The sequence below is a fragment of the Dermacentor albipictus genome, chromosome 1 (genome assembly GCF_038994185.2).
Source record: "Dermacentor albipictus isolate Rhodes 1998 colony chromosome 1, USDA_Dalb.pri_finalv2, whole genome shotgun sequence".
Classification (NCBI taxonomy): Eukaryota; Metazoa; Arthropoda; class Arachnida; order Ixodida; family Ixodidae; genus Dermacentor; species Dermacentor albipictus.
In genome coordinates, this window is record NC_091821.1 from 189,109,753 (window position 1) to 189,134,818 (window position 25,066).

General features: G+C 44.3%; 1 protein-coding gene and 1 pseudogene across 2 annotated transcripts in view; both read right to left on the minus strand.

The window, feature by feature from the left end:
* LOC135898047 (HEAT repeat-containing protein 3) overlaps positions 1–25,066 on the minus strand; it is a 72,433-nt gene that overhangs the window by 1,687 nt on the left and 45,680 nt on the right. Inside the window, exons 8-14 of one of the 2 annotated variants that reach the window (XM_065426798.2) lie at positions 24,842–24,889; positions 24,679–24,775; positions 20,364–20,452; positions 20,140–20,285; positions 17,164–17,300; positions 12,782–13,032; positions 7,717–7,890 (exon numbers count right to left, since the gene is read on the minus strand). In XM_065426798.2, the coding sequence (XP_065282870.1) occupies positions 7,717–7,890; positions 12,782–13,032; positions 17,164–17,300; positions 20,140–20,285; positions 20,364–20,452; positions 24,679–24,775; positions 24,842–24,889 (942 nt within the window). Of the gene's footprint in view, positions 1–7,716; positions 7,891–12,781; positions 13,048–17,163; positions 17,301–20,139; positions 20,286–20,363; positions 20,453–24,678; positions 24,776–24,841; positions 24,890–25,066 lie in introns of both variants that reach the window. The other variant, XM_065426797.2, reaches the window with a different exon arrangement.
* LOC139054938 (uncharacterized) lies at positions 1,189–7,697 on the minus strand (annotated as a pseudogene).

The window sequence follows — 25,066 nt, forward strand, 5'->3', positions numbered from 1 at the left end:
TGCAGAGCACTATGGAGATACAACAGGCACAAGGTGCTCCGGGATATCTGGAAAGGTGTAATGGTACTAGGACTTACATTTGGAAATGCAGTTTGCTTGAAATCAGGGGTACAATCACGACTCAATGGCAACCAAAGGTCAGTGGGATACCTCCCATTGGGTGCTCACGGAAAAGATGCAAATGAAGCTGTGCAGGGCTATATGGGCTGGACAAGTTTTGAAGTAAGGGAAGCTCGCACTAAAATTTGTTATGAAGAACAACTTGGGAATATAGAAGAAAGTAAATGGGCTGGGAGAGTGTTCAGGTATTTGTACAGAAAGTACATTGATTCACAGTGGAGGAAAAGAACTAGGAAGCTTACCAGCAAGTATGCGGCCTGTAGGGTGAGCAACAAAGAACGTCAAGCGGAAAGTCGGACACGCTGAAATAATCTCATGGGTGGCAGCAATGGAAATGAAACCTGCTATGAGTAACTAATTTAGAGGGAAAGCAAAATCGGGAAAGAAGCAACTTATGATAACTCAAAGAGAAGCTTATAAGTTCTCGAAGTGAGATCAGGATGCCTTAGAACACGCACGTATAAAGCGAGATATAAGAAGGAAGAAGCATGTGCTTGCTGTGGTGAAGCTAGGGAAACGATGGGAGCATGTTTTATTAGGATGTGAAGATATCTGCCCAGCAGTAGTTTTAGGCACCGCTGGCCTCCTTGAAGCCCTTGGGTTCAGCGAGAGCAGGGGGAAAGGAAACATGTCCGCAATAGAGATTATTAAGAGGCGACTGGAAGATTGGTAGAAGTAGGGAAACGACCAACAATGGAGACGTAGCAAAACGAAGTTCACAACAGAGGTTCAGAAAGTTTGATTACAGGAATTCATTGCGTGTTTTTTTTTTTTGCTTGTCCTCTTTTTTTTTTCTTTAACATAGGTAGGACATTAGGCAATATAATAACAAAAGCTTGGTGGCGCAACCCACCGCCCCGTTCCAAAGGGGACGCTCGTAGCATCCATCCGTCCATCCATCCATGTACGTGTAAAAGCTGTAATAAACGTACACATACGTATCATCCAATGTGTGTTCGTCTATAGAGTGACATCAGTGTCACCTAGCGACCTTATCGGCAGTTCTTGTTGAACGGTTCCATGGGGTGGACGTGTATAGTGCACACGGAAGAGGAGCAACGTGTCCTTCTAGAATGATGATGGGAGTGACAGTGAGAATGTGCACGGCGGCGGTGGGAAGCCGCTAAGGTTGGTCTCGCGTCCCTCAATGAGCATGTCCAGTCGTGTGTGCCGCTCGACAAAGACCCGCAGCGTGCCTGTCAAGAACGGCAGCATAAGCAGAACCGGGAATGTCAGCGCCGGCAGTGGAACACCGCTAAGGCCTGTCGTAGCGATCCCCTACCCAGCGACAATCCGCAGCGTGCCCATGATGAGCGGGCACGCAAACAGAACTTGAGCGGCGGCGGCGGCAACAAAATAGCACTGGTGAGACACGGGCTTTAGTTGCATATATATAATCATACATATAATATATAATTTCGTAATTTTAGAAGAACACATAACAGCTTCGCTGGTTGTCCTTCACAGAGTGGACGGGCTGATGAATTTTCAGATATAGAAAACTGGAAAGCAGCAGCTGTTAACATGTACCACCCATCCTGTCACCACTCCTTTGTCAATCTTTGGCATCTTTGTCTGACACCAACCTCGAAAGCTCACCATAATTGCATTACTGAAAGAAAAAAGAAGCTTTGCCCACAATTTGAAGCAGTAACGTGATAGTTGGCCAAATAAAATGTGCAGTAATAAGTCTTGCACTGTTTACCTAAGCGCTTCAGCAGCAATGTTTTCTTTTGAACTGTCACATCCTTGAGATGCCACCCTGAAGCACCAGTTTGCATTTGGGGAACAAAACAAATGTTTCAGGAGGCTAAACCCGTCGAGCAAAGAGGGTATTCCAGAAGTTATGGAACGCCAAAAAGGCATGTACTATCAGTACATAGCACACAGAGGCATTATAGTGGTGCAGAATCCAGCACCCTTTTTTCTATAGTCGCATGCAGCGCATGTGATCTTTCAGACATGTCACGACCTTCACATCAAAAGCTGCATTGACAGAACCTTCTGGTACAAATTCGTGTTGTACAATTCCATGACAGTCAAAAAACACAATCAACGTGAATGATTTTTGCTTTGTTCTTCGGTGCTTTTTTGGGCCTTGTCTTTTGCCACACCTTGCTCTGTGACATTCAGCATGATGTCATATTCATAAATCCAAGTTGGCAAGATTTCATTACTGTCATCTGAAGTTTTCCAATCAATAAAACATTCTTTCCGTCACAACTTTTTATCCAGGAGTTGGCAGTTTTGGCACCATCTTGGCACCAACCTTTCTCATTTCCAAATCTTCTGTGAAAATTCGGTGCATGCAAGAATTTTCCAAACCAAGTGCTTCCAATATCATACTAACAGACATTTGGTGGTCAATGAGCACAAGAGAATGCACACAATCAATGTTTTCATCTTCACACAAGGTGGGGGGGGGGGGCATGCGTCTTGATCTTCATATTTTCACATATTTCACCGGCCTTTACAAATGTCAGAAAAAAGCACTGTTTCTGAATGAACTCCCTCTAGAATGCAAAACTTGGCACAAAGTGAACATTAAAATCTGTTCTATAATTCATATTTAATTAACTACATAAGTGGAATATGAAAATATATCCGAGGGCAAGCAATATGTCGTGACACGGCATACGAGCGTGACGCGTATGCGTGTCGGAAGGAACAGTCGACGAGCCGCGGTCCGGGTGACGAAAGGGAAAAAGTCCCCCGTTTATTGTGCTGGCCGATAATATACATTCTGGGGACGTCACGTGTCACAAGTAGCTTGGCAATCGCAGTGCTCGTCCAGCTATCTGTCGTGACGTTGCACGCCGCACACAGGCGGGCGATAACAGCACATCCCTCTTTCTCAAGCACAGGAACATTCGCACATACATGGTAGAGAATATGTTATGACAGAAAAAAACAACAGCAAACCACTCAAAGTGAAGTCGTGTGGATTTCATCACCACAAAAGAACATATTTTGTACTAGAAAAACACTGAACACTAAACACCAAAGCACTACTCATCAAAGCCCAGTCGGATGGGTTTCTTCACCAGTCTACCAAACCGTGTTACAATTGGAGTGGGGTCACCACTGGCCACCGCGCGAGTTGGAGGCCCCGCTGAATCTGTTGCAGTCGCGCCATCTGGGCTATGAGCCAATTGTGCCGCGCTCGGTTGCTCCGCGGTTTCTGGAAATTCGTAAGTTTCCATGTGCGCCCTTTCTTTTGGGAGACGGTTAAGCATTCTCCTGTTTCGGCGGAGGCAAACGCCGTCGTCTGTTCGCACTACATATGACCGCGGTTTCGGTGCTCGTGCGAGGACTGTGGCCTTGGATTGCATGTCTGTCACCCAGACCAAGTCACCTGCTTCTAGCTCGGGAAGCCGTCTGGCCCGGTGGCGTCGGTTGTAGTAGCGGCATTGCCGCCGTCTCACCGTCTGGTCTCTGGCCACGACTTTCGGGCTGCTTTTTCCCGGATTTCGATGACGTGGTAGCATTGGGACTCTTGTCCTCAGTCGCCTACCCATAAGTATTTCCGCAGGACTGACCCCAAGAATGCCGGGCGTCGCCCTGTAAGCCAACAATGCCAGATAAGGGTCTTTAGACTTTAGAAGGAGGTGCTTAACCGTCTGAGCCATTCGCTCTACTTCCCCGTTGCCCTGCGGGTGCCTCGGACTCACGGTGACATGGCGAAACCCGTAGGACATAGCGAACTGTTCAAACTCAGTTGCCACGAACTGAGGACCGTTGTCGGTCACCACGCACTCAGGGATTCCATGCCTAGAAAAAATACTTTTCAGTCTATCAATGACCGTTCCCAACTTTGTGGATGGAAGAATGGCTACCTCAGGGTAGCGTGAAAGATAATCCACGGCGACAAGATATGCCTGGCCGTTGATTACGCACAGATCTACTCCCACTCTCTCCCAAGGAAACGATGGTGTTGCGGTTGCTATCATGGGCTCGGCTAGTTGCTGGGCATGTCGTGCGCAAACAGTGCACTGATTCACGAACTGTGCCAGATCGGTGCTCAATCCTGGCCACCAGACAGAACCTTTAGCAATATTACGACAACGCACGATACCCTGGTGCCCATCATGTAGTCTACACAGCACTTCCGTTCTTAGAGACTGTGGGATTACAAGCCTTGTTCCTTTCAACAAGAGACCATCAATTATGCTAAGGCATGCTCTATCTTGCCAGTACGGCATGAGGAAAGAAGGAACATTCGGTTTCCTTGGCCAATTGGTTTTACACAGTCTGCGCAAATGTTTGCAAACGGGATCATTAATTTGACATTCTCTCACTCTGGATAAAAAATTGTCCCCCGTTTCCAAGCCAAGCAAACACGCCTTAGAGTACGCTGTGATATCTGACACACTCAAGCCTTTTTCAGAATCGCTGCCTGCTACAGGGGATCGCGAGAGGGTGTTGGCTGTGACTAGCGATTTGCCGGGAACGTACTGGACCGTGAAAAGATAGCGCATAAGGCGTAGCCGGAAGCGTTGAATTCGAGGGGGCATATCATCAATGGCCATCTGGCCCAGTAAAGACACTAAAGGCTTGTGATCAGTTTCAAAGGTAACGTTTAGGCCACGGATGTACTCGTCAAATCTTTCGGCCCACGTCGGCGCTAGCGCTTCTTTTTCTATCTGGGAGTATCGCCGTTCTGTGTTCGTGAGAGAACGAGACGCGAAAGCTATTGGTCTACGGTGACCGTTTTTCTGTGTTTGAAAAAGAACAGCTCCCAGTCCGAAAGAGGATGCGTCCGCTGAAAGGATGGTAGGAAGCATTGCATCGTACATGGCCATACACTGCGCAGAACAAATGAGCTCTTTTAGCTCGTTCAGTGCTTTTGCTTGGTCACACCCCCAGACCCATTCGCTGTCTTTGCGCAAAAGAGCACGCATCGGAGCGGTAGTTTGCGCCAGGTGAGGCAAAAAGCGACCTAGGTGATTGGCCATGCCGAGCAAGCTTCTCAGTTCGGTGACATTTTTCGGTGCGTTTAGATTCTTAATAGCGCTGACCTTCGCTGGATCAGGCTCAATTCCGTTCTCATTCAGAATATGGCCCAAAAATCTCAGTTTATTAACGCCAAACAGGCACTTATCTTTGTTCGGAGTCACGTTTGCGCTAGCTAGGCGTGACAGAACATCAGCTAAACGTTCGTCATGCTGGGCTTTCGTATTACCAAACACTAAAATGTCATCCATGACGTTGACAACACCTGGCAGGCCACATAGTATTTCTGACATCCTTTTCTGGAAATACTCCGGAGCGGACGTAATTCCGAACGGTAGTCTGGTAAAACAGTACCTCCCGAATGGAGTCAAGAACGTAGTTAGTTCTTCAGAGTCCCTACTTAGTCGGACTTGATGGAACCCCGAGAAGGCGTCAAGCTTCGAAAACCATTTCGCACCCGCCAGAGAGCCTAATGCTTGATCGACCGTAGGTAGCGTGAAGCGTTCACGAACGACGCACTTATTTAACTTTGTGAGGTCGACGCATACTCTCAGTTCCCCCGACTGTTTCGTTACCAGGACTATTCCTGCGCACCAATCCGTGGGGCCGTCTACCTTTCTAATTATTCCCATGCGCACGAGTCTCTCTATTTCGTGCTTTAGCCTTTCCATGAGCGGAATCGGCACTCGCCGCGGAGCGGTTATGGCATGTGGAATTGCGCCCGGTTGTAGCCTGATTGTGTATTCTCCTGGGATAGTGCCTAGACTACGACTCATGAGCGGAAAAAGTGTCTCATACCGTTGCTTGTCTGCAGTCAGCGAGTCGGCAAATTTAACGATACCTAAAGCCTCTAAGGCTGGCAGCCCGAGAAGTATGTCGCGAAGAGGGCTAACGACATAGCACGTTTGTCGGACAGTCCTCTGTTTCCACGCAATCTCTGCGAAAAATTTGCCTAGAACATTGAGCTTGTTCCCGCCAGCCCCCTGTAGTACCTCGTCTGCGTTATCCAGGTGGGTGGGCAATCCTGGAAATGTAGAAGGTAGAACCGACACTTCTGCACCCGAATCAACTTTAGCAAGGATAGGCACAGAGTTTATCAGAACCTGCACATAGCGCGCTTTCCCGGCCGCGTCAATCGCGCCAATGAAAGTTTCCCCGGTACCATGTTCGACAGCCCAGACGCGTACCTTTCTTTGCGCTGACCCAACTTTCTCAAGGCAGGCTTTCGCAAAATGTCCTTTGTTACCACAGTAGTGGCACTTGGAAGCCTTGGCTGGGCACGTCGACCTCAAGTGCGTGTCGCCGACGCAGTAGGGGCACCGTCCCTCTTTGTGCTGCGGGCGTTTCTGGTGGCCTACGGCGTCCACGATGGCGCCTTGGTCCTGAAGTTCTGGCGGGCTCCCGATGTGGACACCCTCCGGTCGAAGGCTCTGCTGCTGCTGACGCACGGTTTCCTTGAGGCGAGCCTTGGCTAGCGCCGTAGCCAATGTCAGCTGCGGATCCATCTGCAAGGCCTCGGATAGTTGCACGTCCCGGAGCCCGACGACAAACCTGTCCCGGATGAGTCTCTTCTTCATATCCCCAAAGTCGCAGCGGTCTGCCAGCACGTGAAGTGCGGTTGCGAATTGATCCACCGACTCTTCTGGCCGTTGCTGGCGTCTGTGAAAGCAGGCACTTTCATAAACAATGTTCCGCTCTTTGACGAAATGACTGTCGAACTTCTGCTTCACGACATCATAACTTTTTGCTTCATCGTCGGTCAGCTAAAATGTAGCAAAGACTTCGCGGGCTTGGCGTCCCATTGTGTAAAGTAACGTGCGTACCTGGGCATCTCCCGAACGTTCGTTGAGAGCTGTGGCGAAGCGGTAGTCATCGAAGTGGTCGATCCACGCCGGCCACTCTGACGTTTTGTCAAAGTCCAGCGGTGGTGGCTGTTGTAGCCCGGGGATTACCGTTGCGGGCTTGTTTGCCATTTTCTGGAAATGCTGCCGTCCACGGCCTCAGCGAGATAGTTGACCACCGCCCACTTCTGACACCATGTCGTGACACGGCATACGAGCGTGACGCGTATGCGTGTCGGAAGGAACAGTCGACGAGCCGCGGTCCGGGTGACGAAAGGGAAAAAGTCCCCCGTTTATTGTGCTGGCCGATAATATACATTCTGGGGACGTCACGTGTCACAAGTAGCTTGGCAATCGCAGTGGTCGTCCAGCTATCTGTCGTGACGTTGCACGCCGCATACAGGCGGGCGATAACAGCACAGTCCACTTCACCTTGCTGCAGTTTCCTGTTTTTTCTTAGACTGCAACACCATGGCAGCTTGGGCTAGTCGGTATATACGCTACAGGGGAACAGTGCGAAAAGACGAAGGACAAAAAAGGGAACACACCAGCGTCGACTGACGACTGAATTCTTACTCCTTGGCTCTAGTTATGTAAAACACCGGGTATACATTGAAAAGCATTGCATTTGCTCCAGTATGCTCTCAGTTTTTAAGAAAAGGTGTAGCAGGGCGCTTTTAACTTGATAGCCTCAATGCATGCTCTGCAAGCTGCTTCCGTTTTACCTTATTCACGACATCATAAATCACAATTTACAGGTGCTTTGTGAACAGTTTTCATGGGGCGAAGTAGTGCCACTAACCTTGCTTTTAAAGGCAGGTAGCACTTGCCGTAACCTTGCCACCAATTCAATTTCTGCAGCAACTGCATCAGTTGTGTCTTCTCCAAAGACATCAAAAATAGCATCCAGTGCTTCTGTTACCACCACGGTGTCGGAGTCCTTCAGGGAAACTTCCAAAAGGTACTGCCCTACTTTCTGCATATACACACATGAAGCACATACACAGCATGTTAATATCTTAACTCCAAAAATGTAGAAACAAATTTGCATGCGAGTAGTTCTTCAATCACCACAAGACCGTTCAAGCCACAACTAAAGCAGTTTAACAATTGTACAAGCTTCAGCTGAGTAGCAGTGCAGTGAAATTAAACCTGCAATGCAAAGTCCAGAAGAAAGCAATTAAATTTTTTAAGTAGAGTCAATTTTTTAAGTAAGTCAAGAGAAGAGAAAAAAAAAAAGAAACCTTTTTGGGATAATATCTGGCTCAACTTCAATGGAGAATCCTACTGAGATGGAAACATGGTGAAATTAGGTTGTGGCGAAAAAGTAACTACAGCTGAAGAGTTATTCTGTAAGAGTCCACATAGTAGAATACAACTAAATACCCTCCCAGCTGTAGTTTTTCTTTTTTTTTATTTGGACTGTTCATTTCGGCCACAGCTGATTGGCTGCAGCTGCACCATCAAAGAGGAGACCTGCACCCGCAGCCAGTCTTCTCTTTGCTGGTACTGCTCCAGCTAATCAGCAGCCATCAAAACAGACAGTCGACTAAGTGGACTTTTAGACTGATTACGCTGAACTTAAAAGTGAGATTTTTCGCTTTTACTACACCAAAGCAAGCAAAAAATAAATTCCTTTGATGTCCCTCAGACTTCTGTGAACAACTAATACAAGCAAGTTACTGGGTGCTCGTTGGAATAGAGGACACTGCACTTTTTCTGAACTAAGAAAACGGAGTGTACGTAATATGTGTATGTTAATGTTATTGTGCAGATATGATATGGTTTAATTTTACAGCACACTCTAAATGTCTTCCCTGAACAGTCTTTTTTTCCACAGAAAGTGCTTTATTTGGTACAATATTTTGACATGGGTAACAAAAAGTTCAAACAAACCGAAAGGTTTAGTTCCACTAGGTGTTTCAATATGCACTGAAAATGCAAGCTAGCTAAACTCTTCGTATGCTTGAATAATTAAGTTCAATTTACACAATTGGAGTGTATCGGGTGCACAGCGTATTTGAGGACACAGCTTTGACTCACCACACACATTAACATTAGATCTGTTTAAGTGCTTAACACCTCTGTCACCTGGGAAGCGATCACTTCATCCTCTCTCTGGAGATAAGCACAAACGCGTGCAAACGCAAAATAGGTGTCGCAAGACTTACGAACTGGGACAGGTGGAGACAGGCCCGGGCATATACTGCAAACTCTATTACAAACCTAGAGGAATGGGTTAAGGGTGAGGTGCAAGCTTTGAAAGCCTTTACGAAAGAGGTCTGCACGACAGAAGATTGCCCAGCGGTCGATCCGCACCTTCTGCATTTATGGGAAGCAAGACACTCATTGACAAAGAGATGGCGAAGACAACGGCTTAACCGCAAACTCAGGAAAAAAATAGACGAGATAAACAAAAAGGCAGAATCCTACGCCATATCCTTGGCTAGACAGAACTGGAATACGCTCTGCGATGGTATTCAGGGGAAGCTAGGTGTGTCAAAGACTTGGAAGCTCCTGCGTGTCCTAATCGACCCCAGCAGCAGCAAGTCGGCCACTAAAGACAGGCTCACGAAGATTGTACACACCATCCCGGGTACGGACACAGAGTTGATGGAAAAGCTCAAGACCAGGTATCTGTGCACGGACCCAGTCGTGGAACAACCGGAGTATTCTGGGCTGCCGAATGCGAAGCTGGACATCCCACTCACGAAGGAAGAGATCAAAGCAGAAATAGCGGCCATGAGAAAAAATGCAGCTCCAGGTCCAGATCAAATAACAGCTAAGCTCTTATTTAACCTCAGCGATGACACCATCACCTCGCTGGTGGAATGCTTCAACGAGCAGCATTGGGCTACAGGAACGCTACCAATATCCTGGAAGACGGCCGAGGTTCGGTTCATTCCAAAGCCGAACAAACCCCTTAAACTGGATAATCTAAGACCGATATCGCTGACCTCGTGTTTGGGCAAGCTCATAGAGAGGGTCATCAACACGAGACTCAGTAGATACTTAGAAGAGAACAACCTCCTACCTAACACTCAATTCGGCTTTCGCCCTCACCTATCGACCCAGGACGCCCTCTTGTACCTGTACAAGGATCTCCTTGAGACACCCCCCAAGTCACAGACAAGGGCCATCCTGGCACTTGATTTGAAAGGAGTGTTTGACAACGTTCTGCATAAAAATATTCTTCAAAGCCTCGCCGACACCAACTGTGGCACCAGAACCTACAACTATGTCAAAAACTTCTTATCAGCAAGGCAAGCCACTATAAACTTCGGTGGAATAAAATCTGATCCCATCACTCTAGGCCCGAAAGGAACTCCGCAAGGGGCGGTACTGTCACCCCTTTTGTTCAATTTGGCTATGAAAGATCTCCCACGCCTTCTCTCCGAAATCCCGGGTATCAAACACACATTGTATGCGGATGATATCACTGTCTGGTGCAACTCGGGCAGTGACGCCGAGATCGAGGAGCGTCTTCAAGCAGCAGCGGACACGGTGGACCAGTACGCAAGGGAAAGAGGCCTCCAGTGTGCGCCGGAAAAGTCCGAGTTGCTCATCCTGAAGAACCCGAGGACACCCCTGCCGCAGAACATCACGGTGTATATAGACAACCACTCAGTACCGAAACCCACGGAGATCAAAATCCTAGGGCTGTATATCCCGCAGGGGCGACAGAACACCACCACTGTGAAGAAGCTTACAACATCCACCGAGCAAATCCTTCGGATGATGCATCGTATTAGAAATAAGCACCATGGCATGAAGGAAAAGGACGCCATCCGCTTAGTGCAGGCTTTCGTGATTTCTCGGATAATGTACGGGACGGCATTTCTTAACCTCTCCAAGTCGGAAATAGAAAAGTTGGAGACGCTGATCCGGAAGGCCTACAAGACGGCACTGGGGCTACCAAACTCCACGCCAACGGCAAAGCTCATGGTTCTAGGAGTACATAATACCCTGAAAGAGATGTGGGAAGCACAATGCCTCTCACAACTCAATAGGCTCGCACTCACAAAACCAGGTAGAGATCTGCTCGAAAAGATCCATATTAATCTGCCCTATACGATAGACCAAAGGGAAGAGGTACCACGTGATGTGAGGAGACGCATCAACGTGTACCCCATTCCGCGGAACATGCATCCCGTATATAACATCGAAAGAAGAAAAGCAAGAGGGGAAGCCCTGCAGAAGAAATGGGACGAGCAACCTAACAACCTTTATGTGGACGCCGCAGGGCCAAAGAATGGAGACTATTGTGGTCTCAACGCCTTCAGGATCGATGGTGAATTGCGCCTCGATGAAAACTTCCAACCCCACTCACGCAGAGGAAGCAGCTATTGCATTAGCTATAGCATCTAACCCCAACGCCGATGTGCTCACTGACTCCCAGAACGCCTGTCGCAACCTCAATAATGGATTAATTCACAGGTCAGGGTTGTCATTGCTGACTAAGCATCCACCCAGCCAAGCCTCAGTCATCTGGTTTCCCGGTCACCTGGAACTACCAGGAGGAAACGAAGCCGCTCACAGGCATGCCCGAGCTCTTCTATACCGGGCGTCTCCCCCTGATGACCGTGAAGAGTGCTGGGACCTAACTGCTTTAGCAGTGTATGCGGACATTCTCGCACCATACAGAACAGCCAGGAAGGAGTACCCAACACCACATAAATCCCTCAATAAGTTGCAAGAGAACACTCTTAGGAGGCTACAAACTAATACATACCCAACGCCAGCTAAGTTACACCAGTGGTACCCTACACTATACTCCCCGCAATGCCCACACTGTGGAGAGGTAGCTAAGCTCTACCACATGGTGTGGGCTTGCCAGTTTAATCCCATAGTTGATCCCATTCCAAATCCCTCAAAAGAGCAGTGGGAGGCTATTCTGCTCAGCGATGATCCTGACCGTCAGCACTGGCTGGTGGGGAGGGCCAGCGCAGCAGCAGTAACCAGTGGGCTACCGGAATAGGCGGCCCACCCACGAGTTCTATGAATATCCTGTAAATAAAGATGTTTTCAGTCAGTCCAGGATATCAGCTTCCAGTCTGACACAGAAGATGAAACCAAACGCTGTCCTAGTAGCCTTACATGCCAACCACAGTGACTTGGCATAGCCACCTTGTTATTAAATGTTGCCAAATCCTTTTTCTTTTTTGGTAAGAACTGTTTATAGCCAATTATCACCTGAGATAAAGAGAAATAAGTGCTGCTACTGGTCAGACAACCGTCACGCGAATTCCATTTTTCCAGCAGGTGGAGGCCACGACAAGTGAGAACCCTGAAAAGCCAATTATGGCCACTGCAGAGCAGCTTCAAGTGACAAAGTCGACAGCTAGGCTTTCTGTGCATGAAGTCATTGGGCGTTAGGTCTTATTCCTAGGTGATGGATTCGCTTGCTCCCATAGGGCCTGTGCAACCCAAGGGTGGCTCACTGTGAACTTCTGTGGCCAAGTTATCTTCAATGTGGAGTCCTAGTTCCCAATATGAACTTGCTATACTACTATGTATCAGGGGGGCATCACTGAAAGGGAGACTAATGAACAGAGAAACAATGCTGATGTTAAAGGCTACTAGTACTAATGGGGAAACAATATCCAACATCAGCTGTTTGATGCATTAATACAGCCATTACCGAAGCCTAATTCAGTCAATAATGGAGGCTACACATAGTGGAGTAAAATAAAGAATGCAAAAAATATAGAATGAATATACTGATACTGCGTGATATATTGTTGCTATTTATGAAGTCATCATTATGTCTGCAAATACCTCGTGCACCGTATATAACTTCATTACCAAGATTTTTCAGAGAAATGCACCACAAGGCACAAGGTAGATTAGTTGTGAAAACAACTAACCTTGAGGACATTAGTCTCATGTGCACCCAACAGGCAGCCCAAGGTGGCCATAATGCGCGTCACATTAGTCCTTACAGAGGGCTCAGAACACTGCAGACCCACTTGAGTGAGGACTTTAAGTTCTTCATCAGAGACACTAGGCAGAGGCGGTGTGCCGCCATTTCCACTGCTGGCGACAGATGAGGCTAGAGTCTGCAACACTGACCTGCAGGCACTGGTGCTTGCCTCCAAGAGCTCAAGATCTTTGGAATCTAAAACAAAACCATCTTAAACACATTCAGAAAAATCAAGATGTTTATAATGTGGTGCTAAATAACTACGCAAAATTAATAGGTTAAAGAAAAAAGTTAAGGCTACTATTTGCTTTCTGAACCGAACTAGGTAATTGTAGAAGCTGAGGCTGGCAAGTGCTACAGCAACAATGAAAGTAATAACGTTACGACTAGTGTGGTCAGGGCAATTCTTGCTTGTTTCGAAAGCCTTTCACCTGATATGTCCTCCAACAGTGTTAAATATGCAAGTTTGAGTATTGCAAGGAAAGCCTTTGTGTAGAAAACACTCAAACAAGCTTCTAATAAGAGCAGTCTTACAGATGCTGATAGCAAATGTGTGCTTTTTGTTTTTTCTTCTGTTGTCAAGAGTGTAGAGATGTGCACTTTGTGCCTATATGAAAGGGGCACTCTGTGTTCAAACAAATTTATGCTAATGTGCAAGCTAGAACCTCACTCATTGCTATTCACCAAAATGGTTCTCGTATTAAAAATCCTGCTCAAGGCATCGTCTTTTACTTTAGTGCAGATAGAAGGAAAATTAGTGAAATTCAAGCCTGATGTGCCCTTTCATATTTGTGGATATTTGTGTCCCCTGATCAAAAGAAAATGCCATATTTACAAAGTGAAAGCAGCTTTTTATTCATGGAGGCTTACCTCCTTCTTCAATGTATATATAGCACTTTACAGAAGTGAGAACCTAAGGACTTTGAGTGGTTCATCGGGTGAAACAAGTTATAATAACAGGCTAGTTGGTAATTCATAATCAAAGCGACTACAGTGCAGAAGCAGACAAGTAGATGAATAACAGGGACAGACACAAGCGCTCTGTCTGTCCCAATTATTTATCGACTTGTGTTTCTGCACTGTATTCGCTTTCATCATTGGTGGAGTCAAATACTGTAGTGCCAGTAATGAACCTTTAAGAGGGGAGGCTACCCTGGAGACCAAACTTTATTTCTTAAGATATTCGGATAAAACTTTCAGGGTAAATTCACACCACCGAACTATGAGGAACTGCAAAGTTTCATGAAGATGTGTTGATTAGTTCCAAAGTTACTGTGGTCTAACTAGGTGGTTCATGTACATGCCTGAGGAAGAGCCTGGAGAAATGTTAGGACATCGTAGGAAGCTGAAATTTACTGTTATGATCCCTTGATAGATATCCAGGGGGCTACAAAGCCCTTTAATTTCCCCACCAAAAATTTTAACACAACTTTGAATTTGATAAAGCCAGTAATGACCACATTCATCAAAAGTTGATAGCTTACTATAATTTAACTGCACCAGCTTTCAAAAAAAGCTTGTTACCCCCTGGCAAAGTCATTCAAGAGCAGAATAAAAAAAAACGGCACACAAATGTGAAGAGCGTTTCTTGAGATATCGCCTTCCCCAGCACCTCTACTAGCGAACAAATCCATTCCAAGAAAACGGGCCTTAAAGTTGAACATGTGTTTTTTATTAGAAAGCTCCTGCGGAGCTTCTTATTAGCTCTTGCGGCTCCAGGCACACTCAATGTGTCGGATTTTCAACTGGCGACAGCCGACAGCACAGTTCCGCCTCTGAAAGCGTCTACGCAGTCGGCACTCGCTGCGCAAGATCGGAAGTTCGATGCTCGTACAAGTCGCATATCGCGCTTTAGCGCACCGAACATCTGCACTGTCTTGGGCTTCGTTGCCGGCATTGCGTGAAGCAAAGAACTAGTGGGGAAAAAAAAGCTGAGAAAATAATCTAAAAGATAGCGCAAGGCGATGTGCAGCTCGCAAGCAGGCATCTGTTGACGTGGACGGAGCAAGCGGCATCAAAGAGAGCAGCCGCTGCCGCCGCCCGCGCAGCAGCCAAGGGCAGGTGCGCTTCAGCTGTCTCATAGTGGACAGCTGTCTCATAGACTCCTTGTGAAACATTTTGGCTGTTAAGAAACACTTTGTAGGAGCCAAAAGTTCGCTTTGAGTTGTATCGTTAGATGTGGGGCTCAACTGTATTCTGTATGCTCTTAACATTTTTTAAAAGTAATATAGTACTTTGCATACCCACAGGCACTTTCATGAACCTAGCTGTCGTGCCTCGAAGCTGAAGCATAAAATGGCACTAATGCAAGAAGTAGCCATCGTATCACAGGTGTCCTGGTATAGATTGATAACACATCAAATGTGTTCAGACTGGCATTAGACAAGCACATTGCGATGGAGTGCTCACTGTATGTCATCACAAGAACATATAGACCATACCATGACAAACCGCCTCAGAAGTTCTAATGGCTCCAAAGAGGAAGTACACCCACAGCTGATAAGATCGCAGAGCATTGCCACTATACCACCTAAACAGCTAAAGAATGTTTTCTTTTTTTTTTTAACCTCAAGGGTTCCCAGACGGGACTTTACATGAGGGGTGGGGGCATGAAGGGCGGATAACAATGATTGTTGCGTAGAATTATGAAGAGTACATAGCTTCTTCGATGACTTTTTTGAAATCAGCTGGATCAGGTATAAGAGCTTGTCTGCAAGGAAGGTCATTCCAGTCGCAGATCATAGAGAGCAGCAGAAGCAATACCTTGAACACTATGCTTTCATATTACGGCAACACAAGAGAAGTCTATGCCCACAATAGTGACTGGGGTGTTTTAACATACCTAACTCCGAAAACAAATAGTTTCCAGGTTTCGCGGAGGGGTCCTTGGAACTGGATGTGATCAACTCAGACGAACCCCACCTTAAGAATTAGAGGTATAATTGATCACATATTGCAAGAGGCCCCATAAACAGCCACATCTATGAAATGGAACAAGGCTTTTTTTTTTTAATTTTAACATGCATATTTTCTTTCCCGTATTATATCTGGGTCCCAAAACTTTCCACGTTATTCTGTGCACAGGGTCTTGGTAATGAAATGTGGCAAGCAGCATACACCAACTGCGATTGTTGCCAAGCGCTGTGATGGATGGAAGTGGAAAACCGAAAACATAGATGCCCATTCCCGCTGTGCCAATACGTTTGCTGTGGCTTGCAGACTGCATATCATGCTGGCCATCATCCCTCTTCCCTGTTATCGAGGTGTACAATGGCAGTACCACCATGATTGTGGCTGCCGAAACTACAAGCAACGAAGCCTACGATCCTACGATCCGAGTCAGTTCAGATTTATTGAAAGGAGCTGCCAGGGCGGGCAGAGACAAAAAGCACTTCTTTTGTGCATTTACAAGGTCCCAAGGAAGGTGGTGTCCCTGAAATCAAGGAGGCCTTAGCAGCCTATGCCTACATAAAGTGGCAATGCTCTCTGCATCTTGCAGTGAATGTCGAGCTATCGCACCACACTTCGTGCAACCTTGTGCATGCAACGTGCTATATGCATGATCACACAATGTCGCACATTAACTGAATCGATAACCACTGGTGGCCACTCGTACCCTGAATAAGCTACCTTTTGTTCACCGCGAGTGCACTTTTCCAGTACTTTGGTCATGGAACACGTGTATTAGCCTCATGTCTTTTACTGTACTTACATTATGCTTGTTAGAGTATCGCCGCAATACAATGCATGCCTCAGGCTAGCAGGCACTGGATGAGCCTTTTTATGAGCAGCGCTGACTTCTCATTAGATAGGTGCACTTGTCATGCATGTGTTTATGAAGTGCACAACATCGAACGCTCTGGGTGGCACACATGAGCACCTCTACGTGGAACCCCAGTGTACCATTTAGAAAAGGGAGGGTGAATAAGCGGGCAGCGGGGCTTTAATAGACAACTATCATCGAAGTCCATGTCACATTATCAAGGCATTCATGACATGTCGGACAACTCTTTTTCCTTCTTGCGGACCTAAATTTACCCCTCGTATTGCATCTGGTTTCTATTTATGTTCAGACTTTGTGCAGTATAAAAAATAGAAGATATTTATCATACTTTAACATACTCTGTCCCTTCCTTACTTGTCCTTGGGCAGGGAATCATCTATGGAGCACCAGAATCACCCCAGTCACAACCAAAGCCACAATAGTCATATGAGCTTATGAATTCTGTATATTACACAGTAAAGCTGCAATGCGATTAGTACGCCCATCTATAGACATCACAGATGAACTCTATATTTGCATATATACCATATATTTGTACTTACCCATTTGCACAAACGCCAGCTGTGCCAAACATGTCCACATGCTAACCAAACCAGAAATTCCACCAAGATCATCCGGAGCCAATGCTTGAACCATATTACCAATACAAAGTAGGGCGCGGCACCGAACTGCATGAACCCTGAAAAATGGCATATTATACATGTTGCAAAAGCTAGAAATCCCCCCAGAAAACATTATACGGTTTAATGGTGTAGTCTATCACTTAGAGGCATACTGGTGAATATTCTACAGCAAACACATCTCTCTTCAAGCTTGCAGAAATTAACAGAATCTACAAGATACATCCCTAGACGCACAATCATTTCTACAGTAGTCATCTACTGCACAAGGCAATAAGGACACAAAGGTCTTGAAACTGCATGAAAAAAGCATGCTGCTTATATTTGTGGGCATGAACTGTTCTGTTACAATATCAATTTACATTCTCCATGAGCTCTAATAAATGCAGATTAGGCAGCCTAGATTTTTCATAAGCTAGTCTAGACCTTTCAGTGTAAACAAATACGTGCAAGCACACCTAATTACTTCTAAATAGATTGGTTGCATGTTCTGGCATTTAAGAACTGACAGTGCACCACTGCCTAAAACATAATTTAAAACCAGCTCACAGCTGAACCATGTTTTTTTTGTGCGTGATGTTTTTTTCACAGCACTTTTTCACTGAAGAATAAATGCCAAAAGCATCATGGGCACAGGGATAAGGTTATTACCTATACCTGAAAAACTGCTACCTGTAGCCACAAACTAGGTACAGTGGTCACTATGGGCACACTTATCTAAGAGAATGTCACAATGATTACAATATGCTATGCATACTGACAACACACTATTGTTTCTGTATTCTACATGTAGGCATGGACACTGTAGAAGCAGGAAAACATATATTATCATTTTTTAAAAATGTGGAATAGACTACAGTATAGTATGATCACTTGTCCAAAGAAAAAGTATCATAAGTCACTCAATGAGAGTCCCAAATGTGGAATTCAGGCACACTTATCTGACACCCCAGTCAAACGGGACACTATTATCGCGATGAAGTCTGATTAGGATTGCATTTCCAGATCACGGCTGAAAATGCCCCATGTAACACTGGTATGACAAACTATGATATGATCACTGGCAGAGCTTTATGAAGTTTATGTAATACAGGAGATGTGAAAACTCAAAGCTTCTTCGCATCCAATGCAAGCCCTTTCAAACTAAAAGAGAATTTTTGTGCTTTTGCATGACTACTGCACCACACTCCTGAAACTGACTCTGCAGCCAGCTTGAAAGGAGATAACTGTTTCACAGCTCTCATGCTCAGTAAATTTTAGCATTTAAGTGTGCACAATTAGAAACCATTGACAATTGCATAAAAATGCAAGGGTTGCGCACATGTTTCTTGTACTGTTCTCTTCATTTAACCGTGTTTATTAGCAGCGAAGTGAAGGTTGGTTATTTGGTGGCAATCAGCCCGATGAGGTCCAATAGCCTGCACTGAAAAATGTTAAGTGCAACCAGTTTGGAAAATGGCATATTATGCGAACAAACCGGGACAAGCTTCCAGCTGCAATGTTATTGTGCGAATTACCCAATCAGCATATAGACAATATTTTTCTCCATATATATATATGTCTGTTACCTATTTCATACATGAAACTGTTCTCCCTTTCTTAAATTATTTCACACTGAACACCTTGTTTCGTTACAGTGAAGCTACGGGCAAATGTTATTAAAATCAATTTGCATTGAAACAAAACATGAACAGGAAGCCATGCACAAAACTGTCTGCATTGATTACAGGTAAACTAGAAGTAGGATCGTCATGAAACTTCGCAGAAATGCAGGAGATATTTCACGTCTACATGAAAAATTGAAGGCATCTGAGTAATTTATGGGAGTCAAGAAATTATACAAGTCTCATGCACTGCAGATAACATTCACTGGGTCGTTAGAAAGAAATGCTGTAAGAGAACTAGAAGTTGGATTAAAATGAAATTTTGCAGAAATAAAGTGGGTGTTTTTTAGAACATACTGGGAAATTTGATATATCTTGCTTACTTTGGGAGATAAAAGAAATGTTTGAAGTGACGTTAACTGGAACATGCAGCAGAGATCATGATAGCCACATTAAAACACAGAGAGAGAGAAGGCAGGGATGTTACCCAGTCAAGAGTCCAGTTGGCTACCCTACACCACAGAGCACCTATAGGAGATATTTCACATGTGTGGGTCAATTAGACAAGGTAGAATAAATAATTTCATGGTGAAATGTTATACAAGTATAGCTGAATCAGGATCTCTACGAGCCAATGTGGGCAATGAAGATTGCTTCATGAAATTGGAAATGTCTAAGTGTGTTGTGGGGTGCATTCAGCAGCAAGGAACATGCCATAAGAGCAAAATACATATGCATTTTGTTCTCAATGCCAAAATAAAACCGATTGTGATGTCCAGAAGATGCCCAGAGCCACGGTGGCATTATTCTCTTTGGCTAGAAAGTGTGATAGCTTTGCCGGTGTTTGGTCAATGATTCTGCAAAGTCCCATAATTCTAAGTTTTCTTAACCAGAAAGTTACGCAGTTTTGGGGCAATTGAAACCTCCCCAATAGCTTTCCAAGAACTGCATCAACACACACTAGCAAATGCATCTACATTTATGTGCAAATGCAGATAAACTGCAATGAAAGGTGGATCTTTCAATGCGTCTTTCACAGTTTACAGCATTTATAATTTCATGAGCAAAGTCATTTAATAAGGCACATGCTATCAAAACATGTGCTCATGTTTACTGGAGCACCTTCGAACACTAAAATTGAAATAGTAGCTGCTATTGAGGCAGCCGTAGTTGCTTTTTCTTCCTTTTTGTTATACCTAGGCTTTTAAGATTAAAAAAAAAGTGGAGTTAGGGGGTGCCCTGAAATAGACAAAAGCAAGCAACTGCATTCATTGTGTAAAATGAAAAGCAGCACCTTTTTGGCACTGAGGCTGAAAGCTTGTGTTCACCAAGACAACTGCCAAATGCATCGTCCATTTGGCTCACGTGGTCCAGGACTTTGCAGACAATGTTCTGTGCCATCAGAGCCTCATGAAATTCAGAAGATATATTAAGAGGGAACTGAAATAAAGATAAATAAAACTATTTTAGCTCATTGTCATGGTGCTGTTGCTAAAGGACAATCATGTGGGTTCTTACAATGGCAGAAGTTTCCTCAGTCTCCATGTCACCATCAAAGGTATCGGAGCTATCGTCAGAAACATCGACATCTTCAGACTCGTCATCACCTGTGCCACCGCATGAGCACAAATTATATCAATGTTACATAAATGGTGTCACCAAAACAAGAAACTTCAAACCCGTCCAGAAATAAACAAGAACAAAACAAAAGCAATAACCAAGGCACCATGCTCACTAATTTTTGCAGGGTCTAATATACCCAAAAATCTGCAGACTTCAATGACACCTGTAGTCCTGAACTCATTTATTGGAACAGCAGTTATTCCTTTGACTGTAACCAATGCCCCAACTTTGCTCAAAACTCTTGAAACCCTGGAAACATAATGACAGTAACATTGAAGACGATGACAACACAGTGACAACGACAAGGGCTTCGGCATGAGGACGAATGCGACGGCGTCTGCAGGACAATGAATGCACAATGATGATAGTGATGTGATGATGATGACAACAGTGGTATAACAATAGCAACATGACGATGGCAGCACAACAATACACGCCACAGCGAAACAAAAGAGATGGAGTGAGTTTTGTTTTGAAAAAACTTTGTTTCGAAAATGCTGAAGATAGTATCCGTATCTCATACAGATTAATAAGCTACAACAGTACTGTCACGTCTTTTGATGGCATGCAAACAAAGAGCTAATGTAATGATGGTCCATCATTGAAACCACCTGTTACTCAAACAATTACGCAAGTGTTAAATATGAAAAGAGGTCACAACATTTATTACTACAAAATCTGTTTTGTTTATAAAAAGTCGGGGATAAATCTTTGAAGACAATGCGCACAGTAAAAAAGCTGAATTTATATAAGGCCTGTTGAGTAAATGCAGCCTCCAACGAGAGTGCATACTGAGACTGTGTGTACAGTTGTCGGCCAGTTACCTACTGGATGAGCACTTTGGCCATAACTTAAGGCACTTATTATCTACAGATTCCTACAGACTGCAGACATATATGCACCACTCCTAATATGGCAAGAAAGGTTCAAGGAGGAATGAATCTGCTGCAATCGTTGAAATTATCAACTATCATACTCATCCCTACACACTGACACCACTGAATTAATGGATTAAATGACGATGTAAGATATCTCCACTCTTCACTCGACTTGTATCTGCACTTCGCACCCTGTGAAAGGCCTGCAATTCAGTGGCCTATGCAGAGGCACAAAGGAAACTTCACTACTATGGTCTGATTGTTTGACATATAAGTTCACAAGAAAGAAAAAAGAAAGCTAATTTTTTCATCAACAGCTATTAATTTAAAATCCCCAGCTAGAGTAGCTCCTTAACTCTTTGAGGCGCCGTATGCAATATTGTGCACGCCAAGATAGTGCATCAAAAGCAAAACCACTGATGAAAATAGTGACATTTGAAATGTGCTGCAACTATTCTGAAACACTTCTGAATAGACCCGTGCTGCAAGTTTAAATGTGTGCGAGGTGTTTTAGTGAAACAAGTTCGAAAGTAGACGTCCGAGTGTTTGCTCTTTGTGTCAGTATGCTATAATGTAGCAGGTTCACATCTTCAATTGCTTTTCATAATGTTTTTACATCTAGCATACATTTCAAGTCGCTGGGTGGGTGCTTTAGATGTATGCCAGGTCTGAAATAACTGACGTTTTCATATATGACATTCCAGGAGAGAATTCTCACATGGAATCCACTATCTGCAAACTTGACAAAATACACCAAAAGATTGAAAATTCTTAACACATTCTGCAGCAATATATTATGAAGATGCAAAAAAATGTGGTGAAACTAAATTTTTGTTGGACAGAAGTAACAGACCTGAAGGGGTTAAATGTTATAGAGGCACATTAAGTCTCCTTAGGTACACTGAATGCGAAAGCAGTATGATGCCCCTGTCACATGAGCAAACTAAAGTGCACTTCAGTACGCTGAGTGTCATTTTGGCAGCGTGCTGCTACATGAGAAAGAAAAATGTTCTTTCAAATTTGTGGCAATCGTGATCGGCAGTCAGAAGGCAAAGCATATATTTGTTAAATTAAAAATGCATGTACAAAAACAGTTTGTTATTGTTAGAAACAGCATTTACAATCAACTTAAGTGCAAGTGAAATAATTAATTGCAACCTCAGTAACAAGATTAATCATCACAAGCTAAGACAAAACAAGACAACAAGACTTGACCAGTACCAGTTCAAACGACGCATTCTGCCGAACAACTGTGTCGCCATTACCTGGCATGGCCGTAAACAGCCCGAGAACTAGAGTAGTTTTTTACCCTTTTTCCTTTTCCTTTTTGTGCAGTTTGGCACATGCTATTATGTACCTTGTAACACTAGTAATTTTTAAAAAATGTTATTAAAAATTACTCTTGACTGCTTTCAATATTACTTATATTTTACTCATTGCTAACGAGACTACGCCGCTGCGAAGTGTGTTCGCCGATGAGTGCGCTCTGCCGTAATGTCACTAAGCGTTCACGTGTGGCAGCCTGCAGATGACAGTAGCGGCGAAGTGCACTGAAGTTTGCCTGTGTGACAGGGATATGATGACTCTTCCATGCGATACTTTTCACTTGGTCATTTGCTCGATTTGACAAAGTCAATTTTGAGATGGGTGGGCCAAGTCAATTTCGGGTGTGGGCCAGGTCGGTTTTGAATGTGGGTCAACTCATTTCTTTTAATTGGGCAAAGTCAATGTTGGACCCCCAACATCTGAGGGTAGACTAAATCAATTTTGTGAGCGGGCCAGGTCAGTTTAGAATGTGGGTCAACTCAGTTTTTGAATCTGGAGACGTAAATTTTTTTTAGTCTGGGCCACAGCACACATCCGATGCCATGGCTGTTCAACATGGGACTTCACAGTGCGAGTTGCAGCAGGTCCAGCAGCGGGAATGCGACGTCATCACTAGGTCACGTAAGTTTTGGTACTATTGGATGTTAACGCCGGGCGCTCTTCGAATTTTCTGCTTCATGGGGAATTAAGGCTTTCGCATTAGGAAAGCAGTATTTAGCTCGGGGGCTCCTATCTAAATGCATGGGAACGAAGAAATAGATCTTCTCTTCAAGCACTGCACTGGATGTGATGAGGTTTGTTGCAGTTAAAGGAAAAAGTTAAAATCTAGTGCCTGTTGGAAGCGCATTTTTCATTTAGGCCATTTAATTTTTAATAAGACTTGTTGAATATTGTAAAATTTCAGAAAACGAAACTATGAAGTTTAGAACTTGGTAACTCAGCAACGTAAAGTGATATCACAATTTCGTAAGCTGCACCTAATAGTACATCTTAAGTGGACAAATTGATGTATTATACACCGATATGAAATATGCCCTTATTATGTGAGTAGGACTTACACAAAACACTCGTAAACACTGTAACAAATTCACGTAAAAAGCTGGAAGGTCGTATATCAAATTTGTATCCTTTAAATGCTCTAACAGATGCAGTTTACAAATCTGCAATATACATTTTTGGAGAAAAGTTATGTATTTGTAAACTCTGTGCTCTATTTTTCTTAACTTACCGACTTTCTGTAATCTTCTAAGAAATTCGCATTCAAAAGTCACTAGAATTTTCTCAAATGCATCGATTTCATTAAAATTGGTCCAGGGGTTGTTTTATAAAGGTGCCTCTGCATTTTGCATCTATTTGAATAGGTGGCATGAGCTTTGAACTAAAACTTCCTCTAAAGCCAGTGGCTGTTTTCTGAACTGCACCCTTGGTCAAGAGCAGGCCTTATGAAAGCTAATTATGTGAATTTGGTTCCTAGTTGCAGCAGCTGAACATAAATACATATATATATATATGTACAAGCAAATGAAAAGAATGTCACTGCTCACATTACGGTGCACACTGCAAAAGCGGCTAACACATAGCCCTGCTACGTCAATGCAACACATCTCGTAACCTGTAATCTAAGATTGGAAATATAACAATATACTACTCACCTCCCTGGTGCAAACATATGCTACGAAAACTGCTTGTAGTTTCTCCCACATGGTGAGAGCATGTGGGAGAAACTACAAGCAGTTTTCGTTACTAAAGGAGGCCTGAAACACTTTTTGAACATAGTGAAATAATGTTGCCGATCTGTCATCTGGCATAGAGGCTGCGGTGAACATGTCAGCCAACTATAACTGCACTGCATGCAGCAGGTAATTTACCATCTCGTGTCAAACACCGTGAAAAATCACTTGCCCTTGCTTTTGCAATGCCATTCCACGATTAGTTTTTAAGAAAAGTGTTTCAAGGCCCCTTTAATACACATCTTTGCTTTTATGAATTTTTTTTTGTGCAAGCACCTTCTCCACAGCAGAGGTTGGAAAGAATTTCCAGGGCAGTTTGCTTGGCCATCAAGGCATCCAAAACCAATGCAACAAGTTGGTCAATGGTCTTCTCCTGTTCAAAGTACAATCTATAAGAATGAGTTTTCACAACACTCAGAGTGGCTAGAAAGCTACTTACTTCCTGTTCCACTTCTTCTGTGTCTACGTTTCTCTGTTTCGTGGCTGCCTATACACAACATGTCAGAAAAGTATGCTTGAATCAGTCAAGCTAATTCATAATGATTTACTCATCAAAAAATAATTTGTTTAAGTATTTTATGGCTACAAACTGCACTCTATAATCAATTTGCACAGGCTGAGCTCGTCAAATAATGCAAAGAGTAGCAACCAGAGAGAGTTAAAA